This window comes from Rana temporaria, chromosome 11 (assembly GCF_905171775.1).
Source record: "Rana temporaria chromosome 11, aRanTem1.1, whole genome shotgun sequence".
Lineage (NCBI taxonomy): Eukaryota > Metazoa > Chordata > Amphibia > Anura > Ranidae > Rana > Rana temporaria.
The window spans coordinates 70,821,547-70,835,999 of NC_053499.1; the positions used below are offsets into that span (position 1 = coordinate 70,821,547).

General features: G+C 40.1%; 1 protein-coding gene across 3 annotated transcripts in view; it reads right to left on the reverse strand.

The window, feature by feature from the left end:
• Positions 1 to 2,141: 2,141 nt before the first annotated feature.
• Positions 2,142 to 14,453, reverse strand: part of TENT4B (terminal nucleotidyltransferase 4B) — a 115,289-nt gene continuing 102,977 nt past the window's right edge. For all 3 annotated transcript variants that reach the window (XM_040328717.1, XM_040328715.1, XM_040328716.1), the window contains one exon: positions 2,142 to 2,867. In XM_040328717.1, coding sequence (XP_040184651.1) covers positions 2,691 to 2,867 — 177 coding nt within the window. In that variant the 3' untranslated portion in view covers positions 2,142 to 2,690. The remainder of the gene's footprint in view (positions 2,868 to 14,453) is intronic.

A 14,453-nucleotide genomic window follows, 5' to 3' on the forward strand; every position in this document is an offset into this window, starting at 1 on the left:
GTTTACAGTATCCCTAAAAATTGTAAACATCAGTTTTAATATTCTCTTTTTAGGTTTTAATTTTGGGAGCCATGTTTAATGCAAATCTGTTGTACACTGCTTAGAGCTCTCCCTGTCCGACAAGTATATTCAATGAATTACAGAATAGAACAATTACATCATTTGGTATGCCTTCCAACCTTACCTATCCCTCATGTTCTACAAAGATACCATAAGGTCAAAACTGCATCATTGTATCAAACTAACAAAACTGTTAAAGATAACCTGACACAATAGAAATATTGGGACAGCATTGCCGACTTGTTTTGTAAATTAGTCTTCTTACCCTTGCTTCCTTAAATGGTGATCCACCGGCCTGAAACAAGCATACTGTCACTGAATCATTAGGCCACATGATACAATGGTTTGACAATAAAATAATAAAAAGTTACATTCCCAAAAACCTAAAATTAGCCATTGACTTATTTACCTTTTCAGAATGATCCATCAAAAAGAATAATAATAATAATCTTAACCTAACACCAAGTTAACACCTTGAAGTGGAATTGAACTTCTGTTATAAAACAAAAAACAAAAAAAAAAAACTTTTATGGCAAGCACAAATCTTACCCAACTTTCAACAAAGCGTTCCTGAATGTACAAAAAGCCACACGATCCTGTGGCTGCCGAGAGCCAGGATATGCATAGGGAGTTGCATTATCCTGGGTCAGCCATTTAAGATAATTGAAGATGCCGAACCCAGAAGGCAACTAGGCAAATATGTCAGCAGCAGGGACAGAGGGACATGGGACGTTTTTGCTGTTCTATAGCTAAAATTAGGAACTTTGGCAGGTAAACCGATGAGCAAATATGCAGAGCATATAATGCATACGTAGTAGAGTTTAATTCTGCTTTAATTCTGCCACACAATAAAAGTAACCTCTTAAGCCAAACCTAAAATGTAAATCTGTAGCTCAACTTTAAGATGACCCTATGAAGACTAACAAAGCTAGGACCCTGCAATAGAAGAACTCCGATACTTCCCCCTCCGAGGGCCATGTTTCCCATCTTTTAGTGCTGCGGTCTCAGGCCATTCTTACAATCCCTTTATCAGAGACTAAAATATTTAATACCAAAAACACATAATAAAAATGACAGCCTTAGAGTGTTAATCTTCAAAAACAAGTCAGAAATGGCAGCTCCCATTTTTTGTATTTCACTTTTGAATCAGGTCAACTTTTCAATGCTGGAAGCTCAATTTAGTGGTTTGGGTTGCATGTTAAACTACTAGTATCTACTAATGAATATAACATTATCTATTAGAGCTATAGTGTGTATGCAGGGCTGGCCTGGTAGGTCTTGAACAATATTTCATGCCAGAATAAAAAATGTATACATCTATTCCTACATGCAGTTAGCTGTCCTTGTGTTTAGTTTGAGTAGCTAAACAATCCGATTGTGGGATGACAGTAAGAAAAATAAACAATTACATTTAAAGAATATGCACAAGTGGGAATTTGCCTGCTGTAACAGCAGTTTTTCAAACACTGAAAAACTGAAGACACGATCTACACATGGGAAATGTTTCAAAAAGTTAAGATTTTTTTTTTTATTATTTGTAAATGGTTGAAGAAAGCTTGATGACATAGATTTACTGCATAAACTAAACAAAAAAAAATAAAATAAAAAAAAGTTATCATGGGTGAGAGGAATCATTGAAATACCGCAGCTATTGTGAAATGTAATGAATCTGCAATACTAGATTGCAAAAGCTTTGAAGGTAATGGTTTTATAGCCACCTGCGGTGTATCACGCCCATTATGCTTTCACTGGATACCAACTTAATCCCTAGAAACATGTGGGATGAATAGTATGATAAACACAAGCTGCATTTAACAGTCTGGATCGAAAGCTACTAATCAACCAATGAAAACTGATCAAGCCTGGAGAGGTGCATAAGTGCCTAATCACCTGCCAGAGGGCATCTATCTGCCTTCAAGCGATTTGCCATTTTAAGGATAAAAGTTAATAAATTAATGATAAAGGAACAAGGAAACCACGGGACAATACAATTTTTTTTTGGGGGGGGGGGGGGTCAAAACCAACTTAAATCACAATGCAAGTTATAAACACGTAGACATGGAGAGATCACCCCAAACCAGTCCGATTTTCCTTATAAGTTTTATGTAAAAAGCAAATGCACCGATACAAAAGTGCAATATCAGATACTGTTGTATGTACAATAAAACAGTACAATATTGAAAATAATTAAAAAAAAAACATGCAGGAATAAAGTTCCCAGAAATGAGGTGTTTTGCAAATTGCACCCCTTTCGAAATAGTTTGTTTTTTTATGTTTTTGTTATTTTTTGTACATTTCTACCCAAAACCCTTGATTTCAGTCATAGAATTCAGCACCATGGTGCCGATAGAGAAGTGCAAATATTTTTTTTATAACCTCCATGTATTTTAACAAACGAGCAGCCATTTTTATCTTTTTTTAAGATTTTGTTTTCTTTTTGAGAATTTTTTTTTTTCGTGTTGGAAAACTTCATGATCCATTTCCGTGGCTAGCTTGAAAAAAAAAATTAACAAAATAAAAAGGAAACAAGTCAGTTTAAATGTTTATAAGTTTCTGGGAGGGATATGAACAAGTTTGTTGATCTTTAATTCTGTTGCGGCACATTCAAGTTTTAAGTCCGGCCACAGTAGCTATCTGCACAGGTCTGTTTCTCGCTTGTGCTTGCGTTTCTTGCTGTGGTAGTGCTGGTGCTGTGCTTTGCCACTTTGTATGTGCCGGCTTGGCACAGATGTGCCTTGGCTTGTGTGTGGTGGTGTCTGGAAACTTTTGCTGGACGAGGTTGAACGGAAAAGTCTAGTAGTGCCATGCTGAAAAGGAAACGGAACATATATTGTTTAGTTGCGGCTCAATTAAACTATAACAAGGTTTATCATCTTAATGTGATCAGACTAGAAAATATGTACATTACACAGTGATTTCAGAATACTAACACATGAAAAAGCTCAGGTGTCAATCAGCTGTGCTTGCAGTGCAAAATAGGAGAAAGCAAGATAACAGAGAAAGGAACTCATCAATGTGCAGTATACTTCTCCTTCCACAGAGCAGTCACACGCTGAGGAAGGGACAAGAGCTGAATTGCATTCTTAAATGGAGCAATGAAAAATCCAGTCTAGGTTTCTTGCCAGACAGGACTGAGCTGTGTAAATCTCATAACTGGACAAACATTTTAATCCTTTAGTAGTTATGTTTGATCTGTGGGTTTTGTCTGGGGTTCAACTGTACAGCTGGTTAAGTGCCACGGTGACGTCACCAGGTGCGACGACGTTTCAAAGCAGGCGCCGTCGGATGACAAAGCACGCTTCTTTCTCAAGCATCATGCTTGAGAAAGAAGCGCGCTTTGTCATCCGACGGCGCCTGCTTTGAAACGTCGTCGCACCTGGCGGCTTATGCTGCGCTCCGGGCCTCGTTTTCACTATCCCTCCGGACCAGCTGTTCCCTCAGCAAAAGGACGGACCAACATAGGAGTCACCCGAGAGCATGATCAGCACAACAACCAGCCCGGCAAGACGTCCTAACACCCCCCCCCCCCCCACTCAGCATTTATCAAGCTAATTTCCTACCGGATTTTAAAATGTAAGTCTACACTGTTTTCTGTATATAATTAAAAGCTTCTTAAACGTCTAACCTGGAGGCGCCCTCTGTCTTTCTCTTTTTGTATACATGTTTTGGAGTCCCTGCTCTGGTCTCCCCTGCTCTGGAAGGCTTGCCCTTGGACAGCGTTTTTGGGACAATCAGCTCATTACAGGACAGTGTCTCTCTCTTCATGACCCATCTCAACACCAACCATTCCCAAGTTCCATTGATTTAATTTTTTTTTCTTTTTCTTACTACTTATTATTTTTTATAATATTTTTTGTAACAAGGATTCATCACCCATTCAGCGGACCCTTTTTCTACCCAGGTGTTACCAATCTGTAGCGCCAAAACTTCCATTTGTTGCCCTGTACACACGACCGGTTTTCCTGACATGTCAAAACCCATCGTTTTTCCCTCTTAAGCCACCCTATGGGCTGCTTTTGCTGATCCTAGTGTTAGTAAAAGTTTGGAGAGACAATTTGCGCTTTTCAGTACGTTACAGCGTGACGAATGTGATATCTCCATTACGAACGCTAGTTTTACCAGAACGAGTGCTCCCATCTCATACTTGATTCTGAGCATGCGCATTTTTCCCCCTTGGAAAAGCATACACACGAGTGGTTTTCGTGGCGGGAAAAAGACAGACGGGATACATGATGGGAAAAATAGAGTAGGTTCAAATTTTTTTGTGGGCAGTTTTCTTGCCGGCAAAACTGCTATGGAGCATACACAACCGGTTTTCCCGTCCAATCTAAAAAAATGGCAGTAGACATTGCGGAGCCGAGAATTGTATATACAAACCATGGAGAGACAATTACATCGTGTGACACCCACTCCCTTCATAAGATCCCATGCTGGGATATGCAATAAAGGGAGGCCAAAACCTAACTTCCTGGGAAAATTCAATTAAATCACTTGCCCTGATTAGTCACCAGGATTTGCATGAAAGGGGGCTGACTTATGTAGTAACCCCCCAATCATGAGCCCAGCTAGGCCAACCACTGGGACATCAGCAGCCAGGGACATACACAGTGGAGATGGGAGGAAAAGCTCTCTTGATGGAATGGCAGCGAGGAGGATGGAACTAAAGGGTATTTATGGGAAAAGGTCTGTTTTCATTATAACTGAAAATGTTTGTACATTAATGTTTTAGAGCAGTGGTTCTCAACCTGGGGGTCGGGACCCCCTCGGGGGTCAAATGATGATTTGCCAGGGGTCACTGAATCCTGGGCTGTTCCTGAAGCCCACACCACTCTCCCAGCCTTTTTGCGGCGACCCAGCAGGGCTGTTTGTGGAGCCTGTGGCCGCCCACTCAGCCTCATTGCAGCCGCCCATTCAGTTCACGGCATGGCTGGGGAGCAGAGACTAGAGATCAGCTGACTGGTGAGGTATGTGAAGTGGGAGGGGCTGGAGGAGACCCTATCTCCTGATTTCAGCATAGGTATCACTGCCAAGAGACACCACAAAGTCAGAGACACAGGGAGTAACACTCCCTGTGATTTATAGTTGCCATTAAAAGTCCCCACTACAGTTCTCAGATCAGCAGATGACATTGATCAAGAGCACCCAAGTTGGCTGATCAGAACTCCCCCCAGCATTGCCACTCATCCCATTCCCCCCACCAAGGAGTAAGAGAAGGAATAAAAATAGAGAATACACGGAAGGGAGAGGAAAAGAGGGGGAAGAACAAAAAAAAAAGGGAGAGGAAGAACAATAAAAACAGTTAAAGAGGGATGGGGGGAAAAAACTGAAATTAGGATAGAGAGAGAGATAAAAGGGAAAGAAAGAAGATCAAAGAGGAAGAGTGGTACATCCCAAAATGTACCATAAGGGGTTTTAATACTGTACGAGTGGAAGGGACTCAGGGAGCACTAAATGTCCTTGGGTTTGGGGGTGCACATTTCTTGTCTTGCCTTGGGTGCTGACAACCTACACTACGAAAATAATTTTACTGTTGGGAAATTTTATCAAGGGGTCACGGCACAAGAAGGTTGAGAACCACTGTTTTAGAGGAATATGCTCTAGATTCCTCCATGTAAATATTGTATTTTAACCTACCATTTCCTTCTTGTTTAAGACTATAGATATTTTCTGGGTATTAGATAGACTTAAAGCGGTGGTTCCCCCTAAAACAAATTTCTAACAATACATTCGTAAGACCCGTTACACTGCGGGTAGGCTGGCTTTTGTTTTGTTTTTTTAGTACATACCTCGATCTCGGGGGTTTCGTCCCTTGGCGGTGGGCGTTCCTAGTTGATTGACGTTCCTCCGACGGGCGCATACTGCGCGTCACGACTTTCCGACAGAAGCCGAACGTCATTGCGCAGGCGCCGTATAGAGTCGGCTCTATACGGCGCCTGCGCAGCGACGTTCGGCTTCTTTCGGAAAGTCATGACGTCACGTATGTGCCCGTCGGAGGAACGTCAATCAACTAGGAACGCCCACCGCCAAGGGACGAAACGCAGAGATCGAGGTATGTACTAAAAAAACAAAACAAAAGCCAGCCTACCCGCAGTGTAACGGGTCTTACGAATGTATTGTTAGAAATTTGTTTTAGGGGGAACCACCCCTTTAACAATACATAATACATTTTATTGTGTTAACTCTTTTGCTTCTGGTCAAAATAACTAATTTAACCCACATCATATTTGAGATATTAAATCTTAAAATTAGATTTTAAAAGGTTAACATTTAGTGCCTGAAGCAGCAGAGCAACACTAAAACATCAGTGAACCTCCAGCAGGTTTGACTGTATTCTCTTTAAAAGGCCTCATTTATTTTTCTGAAAACAGAAGAATGATGGGCCTTACCAAAAAGCTGTTATTTTTACATTCTCCCAAAAGGATTTTGGCTTCCTCAGATAAGTTTTGACAAATGCCAATCTGGCTTTATTAGGTTTGTGTGTCAGCAGTGGGGTCCTCCTGGGTCTCCTACAATAGCATCCCTTTTCATTCAGATGGCAATGTATAGTGCAAGCTGACACAGTTGTACTCTGCGCGCTTGAAGGTCAGTTTGAATTTGTCTGGAAGTTGATGGGTTCTCAAATAATGCTTTGTTGTAATCTTTGATACATTTTTCTTTCGTCCACGTTCAGGGAGATTAGCTACAGTGCCATGGACTCTAAACGTCTTGACAATGTTACACACAGTAGACACAGGAACATTAAGATCTCTGGAGATGAACTTGTAGCCTTGAGATGGTCCATGCTATAAAACACAACTTTTGTTCTCAATTCTGTCCTGTTCTTTCTCTTCTTCATGCTCTGTGTGGCACAGACACAACACAGAAATAAAGTGCATATTTGACCATTTTAACTGGTTGCCGATGTGATTTCTATATTGCCAGCACCTGTTAGTTAATACAGGATAGTTTAATTACAAAATACAGAAGCATCACAAGCTTGGAATGCAATTATTTCTTACAATTTTGAAAAGGTTCCAATAATTATGTCCAGTCCTTGGACCTGGAATGTGGCAGATTTGGCTTTTTGTTTCTCCACCTTTTTTGTGTCATACCAATACAAACAAAATAAACATGAGAATGCCTACTCATTTGTAACTGCAACAATTTTCTTGTGAAGTGGTGCATTATCTGACAAATGCAGGGGGTGCAAATATTTCTGGCCATGACTATATACGCGATTCTGAACTTTCGCCTAAGGGGCGTGCTGCTTCTGCTGTGATTACTCACAGCAGAAGCTTATCTGCGGGTGCAGGTCAATGGATGTCTGCTGGCACCCACTAATCATCCGCCAGAGACACAGGACAGAGCTCTGCCTAAGAAAACAAGGTAGAGCTGCGTCCTGACAGGGGAAAAGTGATGGATTGTGCCCCTGCAAAGGGAATAAAATCCAAAATCCATAATTTCCCCTAGTAAAAGCAGCACACAGTTTACACAAACCCTGGCTAGGCACACAGGTAACCCCTTTGATCACCCTAGATGTTAACCTCTTTCCAGACAGTAACAGTGCATAAATTTAGCACCGACCACTGTAGTGTCAAAAGTATCAGTATTAGATTGTATGCTGCAATACCGCAGTCCCACTATGAGTCGCTGATTGCCATTACTAATATATAAAAAATTCCAGTATATTCACAGTAGTTTGTAGATGCCATAACCTTTGCGCAAATCAATATACGCTTATTGGGACTTTGGTTTACAAAAATATGTAGCAGAATACATATTGGCCTACTTTTGAGAAGAAATTTGATTTATAAAAAATTTTTTATTGGATAGGTTTTATATTGATACCACCAAAAGAAAACTCCATTTGTGGGGGGGGGGGGGGGGGTTTACAAAATTTATGTACAGCGATGCATGACCGCGCAATCAGTTAACCACGTCACCCCAGAAGGATTTACCCTCTTAATGACCAGGCCATTTTTTGCGATACGGCACTCCGTTACTTTAACGGACGAGGTAAAAAAAAAAATGAATTTCTTCAATTTAGGCCAATATGTATTCTGCTACATATTTTTGGTAATAAAAAAACAAAAAACACGAGCAGCTGTAGCAGATGAGGAAAGCGTAGGCTCGCCTACAGGGGTGCCAGGGATGCGTAGTTTGACTAAACACAGAAAATCCAAGATCTTGACTAGTATGAAGTTTTTTTGCTAACCGGTCGACTTGGAAGGGACACCCGGAGTAGAGATTTCTTTCTGCCGACACCAGACTGAGGATTTTACACTATGGAAGCCTTGCCTTTTTTGGGGTCCCTATATGATCGAACTCTCCCTTGAGTGGTGGCTGCTCTCCAGCAGGATACTTCTGGAGGACTAAAGGCCTTGGCCGAGTAAAATAGCCACAAGCGAGAAAGACCTTCCCTAATAGGAGGTTATAAGGAGCTGGCAAGCAGTAATTTTATGAGGTGGATGGTTTCTTTCTGGAATCACACAGCGTCCCTTGCTGCATGTTGACTCATTTATTAAATCACTTGGCTTTCTAATAACATCTTAGATAGTTTGCTTTTTTGCTGCCTGGGTGTATGCACACCAGGTGGCTACATTGGCATGGGCATTTTGCCACGGTGTGAATGGCAGTGACAGGAATCCACTGATTAACCACGTTACTCGTTAACCAAGGACTGTATAATTATAGCCATGCAGAATAAGTACTTTAGTACTACTTTAATAGAAAAGATATATATCTCCCCCTCCACCTTCATGTTGCTTCATGTCTGACTCCCAGTTAAAATACCCCTATGTCCTAATTTGTATTCTATACATTTATACTTTCCCTGATTCACAGAATAAATTAACACTTAATAGTAGTCATTATCTTCTGTTTTTGTACTATAAAGGGACAATTTCTTAACCCCATCATGACCGGTGATAAAAAAATAAAAAAATAAAAAGAAAACATGCTACCGCTACTCAAATGTCTTATGCTGGCCATACACGTAGATTTTCAGATGAGAATATTTGTAAGAAAATTCTTTGTATATTCAATGAATGAACAAATGACCCTTGAAATTGCCACTTCTATTTTTAACAATCAATCTGAAAATAAATGTAATTTCCAAACAAAAACCCCAAATATTGTCCGAAACTTCGTCAAGAAGTTTTCGGTTCTGCTCCCTCTAAATTTTCCCGTCACTGGGGATGAAAAAAAAAAAAAAAAAAGGTAGATTTGACCCCACAAATGATTAGGAAAGTCAATATTTCGAAAAAATAATAATAAATTGTGTAAGGTCAGCAAAAGTGATAGTAGGCGCAGGTAGCTTGTATTAAGCTACCTGCCTATGACAAGGGAGTCTGTCATGCATATTCTATTATAATCCTGTCGGGAAAATCTGCAAAACAGTTTTAGGTCTTTAATATATTTTTTTTCCATTAACCACTTTCAGACTTAATGTTTATAAAAAGGTAAAATATTTTTTTTGCTAGTATATATTTGTTTCCCCCAGACACCCTAGAGAATAAAATGGCGGTTGTTGCAATACTTTGTCATACCATATTTGCCCAGTTTTCTTACAAGGTGTGTGTGTGTGTGTGTGTGTGTGTACACACACAGTATATCACAAAAGTGGTGGGGGTGTGTGCATTCAAGAGAGTCCAATCAATAAGCATAAGATCGGTGGCTTGCATACAGTATATCACAAAAGTGAGTACACCCCTCACATTTTGGTAAATATATTATATCTTTTCGTGTGACAACACTGAAGAAATGACACTTTGCTACAATGTAAAGTAGTGAGAGTACAGTTTTGCGAAGAAAGAGGTATCTGAAAGAGAATGGATAGGTCTGAAACCTATCCCTTGAGGGTACTCTGGGCCAGACACTAGTCAAGACGAGAATGCAGAAAGGTCAAAATTCTAGGAGTCAGCTTCCTGTACTCACATCAGGCAAAGCCTATGTGTAAAAGTAGATCTTGCAGAATATAAGATAGAGATTGAGTCTAGATAGCGCTAGTATTTTTATTTTATTTTTTGCATATTTGTCCCACCTAAAGTATTTGGATAAAAAATTATTAGACATAGATAACGCGATTAAATACAAAATGTGTTGTTTTTTTTTAATTATGTTTTTATGTATAAGGGGGGGAAAAAAATGCTGCCCAAATCTGCCTGGCCCTATGTGAAAAAGGAATTGCCCCTAAACCTAACTACTGGTTGTGCCACCCACAACCGTAATCAAGTGTCAAACTGGTAATGGAGTTTCACATCACTGTGGAGGAATTTTGGTCCACTCCTTGCAGAATTGTTTTAACTCAGCCACATTTGAGGGTTTGAGCATTAATGGGCACTCCAAAACCTTAAACTTTTTTTGAGCTAGAGGTGGACGTGTATGGGATTCATTGTCCTGCTGCATAACCCAAGTGCACTTCAGGTGGCTGGACATTCTCCTTCAGGATTTCCTGGTAGTGTGCAGAATTCATGGTTCCATCAATTATGGCAAGTTGTCTATATTAGTAGTGGGAGCTAGAGCATCAGTGTCCCCCTCCCAAATGGTGTACCACCTTTATTTAACCACTTAAGACCCGGACCATTATGCAGGTAAAAGACCTGGCCCCTTTTTGCAATTCGGCACTGCGTCGCTTTAACTGACAATTGCGCGGTCGTGCGACGTGGCACCCAAACAAAATTGGCGTCTTTTTCCCCCACAAATAGAGCTTTCTTTTGGTGGCATTTGATCACCTCTGCGGTATTTATTTTTTGCACTATAAACAAAAATAGAGCGACAATTTTGAAAACAAATGCAATATTTTTTACTTTTTGCTATAATAAATATCCCCAAAATTAATATATAAAAAAAACACGTTTTCTTCTTCTACATATTTTTGGTTAAAAAAAAAAAATTAAGCGTTTGGTTTGCGCAAAAGTTATAGCGTTTAAAAAATACGGGATAGTTTTATGCCATTTTTATTAATAAATGTGGAATTTTCTACTTTTTGGATATTTGATAAATGAATTGTTGCACAAAAAAAAAAGAAAATGACTGTACGGTTTTATCATGTTGTAAAAAAGGAAAATAAATATTGGATTAAAAAAAATTATGGCAAGTTGTCCAAGTCCTGAAGCTGCCAAGCAGCCCCACACCACCATCTTTGTGTTTGTTTACCCCAGATGTAACTGAATGCTCACCTTTCCAAAAAGTTAAACTTTTGTCTCATCAACCCACAGAATATTTGTACAAAAGTCTTGAGGATAAAGAATTTTTTATGGCAAATGTGAGACAAGTCTTTGTGTTTCCTTTGGTAAGCAGTGGGTTTCACCTTGGAACTCTCCCATGGATGCCATTTTTGCCCAGTGTCTTTATCGTTGAATCATGAACACTGACCTAAACTGAGGCAAGACCTGCAGTTCTTTAGATGTTGTTCTTGATTCTTTTTTTGACCTACTGGAGGAGTCGTTGTACTCTGAGTAATTACGCTAAGCCGGCCTGTTCCAAGTTTTCTCCATTTGTGGATAATAGCACTCACTGTGGTTCGCTGGAGTCCCAAAGCCTTAGAAATGGCTTTGCAACCCCTTCCAGATTGATAAATGTAAAATATTGTGTTTCTCATCTGTTCTTGGATTGTTTTGCAAGAGATTTTGACCGAGATCTATTGGACTACCTCACTTTATTGGACAGCTTCTTTTTAAAGTGGAACTTCAGTTATTTTTTTCATCTTTTGCCCTGGTTTTAACTTTGGATAGTACACATACTTCCTCCCCCCCTCTTGCTCTACCCCCTCGCCCCCCAATTGGGGGTGGGGGGATGGTGATGCGCTGAAGACACTTGCATGGAACCCGTTTAGTGTTCTCCCCTGATTAGCGAATGTCTCTTATGGTTTTGTTTAAACTATGTATCGCTGGGTTGTTACATCATCATTGCTGTATGGATTTTTTTATGTACACTTGTGAAACTATGCAATTGACTCGTCTTTTGTACTGTCATTGGTTTGTGTGTATGTTTTGTCTTCAAAATAAAAAACCGTTTACTGTGAAAAAAAACTTTGGATAGCAAAACTTTTTTTTCTGCCAGTAAATACCTTATACAGCCCACTTCCTGTTTCTTGTCCAGGGAAAAAAGCATAGGCTTATGACATCATGCACAGCTCTCTCTCTCGTGAGTTTGCCAGGAAGGGAGGCGGGGGGGTGAATCATAAGAGCCAATGAGAGCTGTAGGTCTGTAAATCTAAAAAGTAAACAGGCCGCAGTTTCAGCTGTCCACAGTTAAAATGATTGCAGCCAGACTAAGTGGAGGGAAATTTCTGCAGCATATTTTGCAAGTACAGAACCACAGTATAGATTAAATAACAAGCTTCAGAATGGCAAAGATGTTTTCATTACAAATTGTTGCAGACTGCAGTTCCTCTTTAAAATGTATTGATTGAACTGGTCTGGCAGTAATCAGGTGACAGCAATTATGCAAAAAAGAAAATCACGAAGGGGCAAAAACGTTTTTCACAGCACTGTATGTTTCAACAGCCTTGCTGTTAAAGCCAGTGACTGAGAAGCAGTGTAAAAATAAAGGGCCTGGTGTGTAACATATTAAGGCTTGCCCACCAGGTGCCTTGGGTATGTCTGTGAAAATCACAAATGTTTTTTTTCTCCATCTTGCTTAGCAGGAAGGCACAAGGATTCCTGGTTCTGACAAACATCCAGGGCATGGGAAGGAATGACTTTTCAGACTCCAGGGCAGAGCTGGAAACGCTGAGAGAGAGCAAGAGAGAGAGCGAGAGCGATGACACAAGGATGTTGCGTTGAGGCAACCTGTAGTGAAAGTGGGTAAAAGGGAGATGTCTTGATGGAGGCTACCATTACGCCCAGAAAAATCATGCAGAAGCAAGCTGAGGGGGTTGCTTTTGGATCTGAAGAGTCCATGTGTATTTTTCTGGAGGAAGTAAAATTGTCTTGGGTCGTGTCCAGAATTAGAACTTGGTCCTCCAGACAGTGGGAAGGCTGAAAGGCAGACTTTAGAAAGCCCATTAACCAGATGAAGGTTGAGCCCAGGTTCACACTGGGTGCGATTTCATTCGATTTGAGATGCGATTTCACATGTGAAATCGCATCTCAAATGCCTCCAATTGTCGGCAATGGCGCCGTCCTAATCGGTGCGACGCTGCATTTGCGGCGCTGCACCGATTTTAAAAAGTAGTTCTTGTACTACTTTTTGCGATTTCGGGCCGCGATTTACATAGACATCTGTGCAGAAACCTGCACAGATGTCTCTTAAATCGCGGCCGAAATCGGGACTGCCGGCGGGAGTGAAATCGTGCGAGTTCAGCTGAACTCGCACGGCTTCACTCCCGCAGCCCAGTGTGAACCAGGGCTTAAAAGTAACAAAAATTGTCCTTTAGACATTGTCAGACAGGGTTGTGGCTAAAAAAGCCCTTTAGCAGACAAATCGTCCAAATACCTTATGACATGAATGCCCTGGGACTGCAGAAGAGCAAGAAGCGGGTCAAACACTCAGGGAGGAGAGCTTAAATGGTATTGCTACTAATTAGAAGGGTTGGTCTCCCAAGGTAAAAAAAAAAAAAACACAGAAAACTATGCAAGGAGAAGATGGGAATGGGCTTGTAGGAGTGTTTAAATTAATCACCAATGTGATGCAGTATTGAACGATTCTGCATCGCAATTGCACAAATGACGTAATCCTGGCATGCGCTGCCTCTCCTGGGAAAGCCCTGCCAGCATACTCTAAAGTGAAAAGAAAAAAAAAATCACTGCTAGCCCCTCTGTTCTATGAATCCATCCTACAATGTAACATATAAATATTATATATATATATATATATATATATATATATATATATATATATATATATATATATATATATATATACATACATATATATACACATATATATACATATATATATATATATATATATATATATTTATTTAGAGGCATCAGTTTACATCAATGGTGTAGAATGGATTCAAAGAGAGGGAATGGCAGTCTTTTTTTTTACTCTAGATTACTTTAGATTACACTCAAAGGGGTCTACTGGGAGTGCAGGGGGGCTGTGTAATATGCAGAGGTTTGCGGGTTTTCATACTTTGCTACATGCAGGGATGTTTTTTTTTTTTTGCGCAGATAAAAAAATTAAAATAAATAAAAAAAAAAAAAGAAAGGAGTTCTTGCTTGAATTTTTTTTCATGAAAACCATGGGCAGTAATTGATGCATAGCAGAAGCAAATAATTGACAGGAGAATTGTAATTGAGTTGCGAGACCAGTGAAGATGCACACCTGTATTGTCTTGAATGTCTACTGATGACAAAAATGCCTGTCTGAGAAAAGCAAGGACAGATTTTGCAGATTCTATATGGATAGTTAATACTCTCAAAAAACATTTAGAGATTTTAGGTCCAAAATGGGGCAGATTC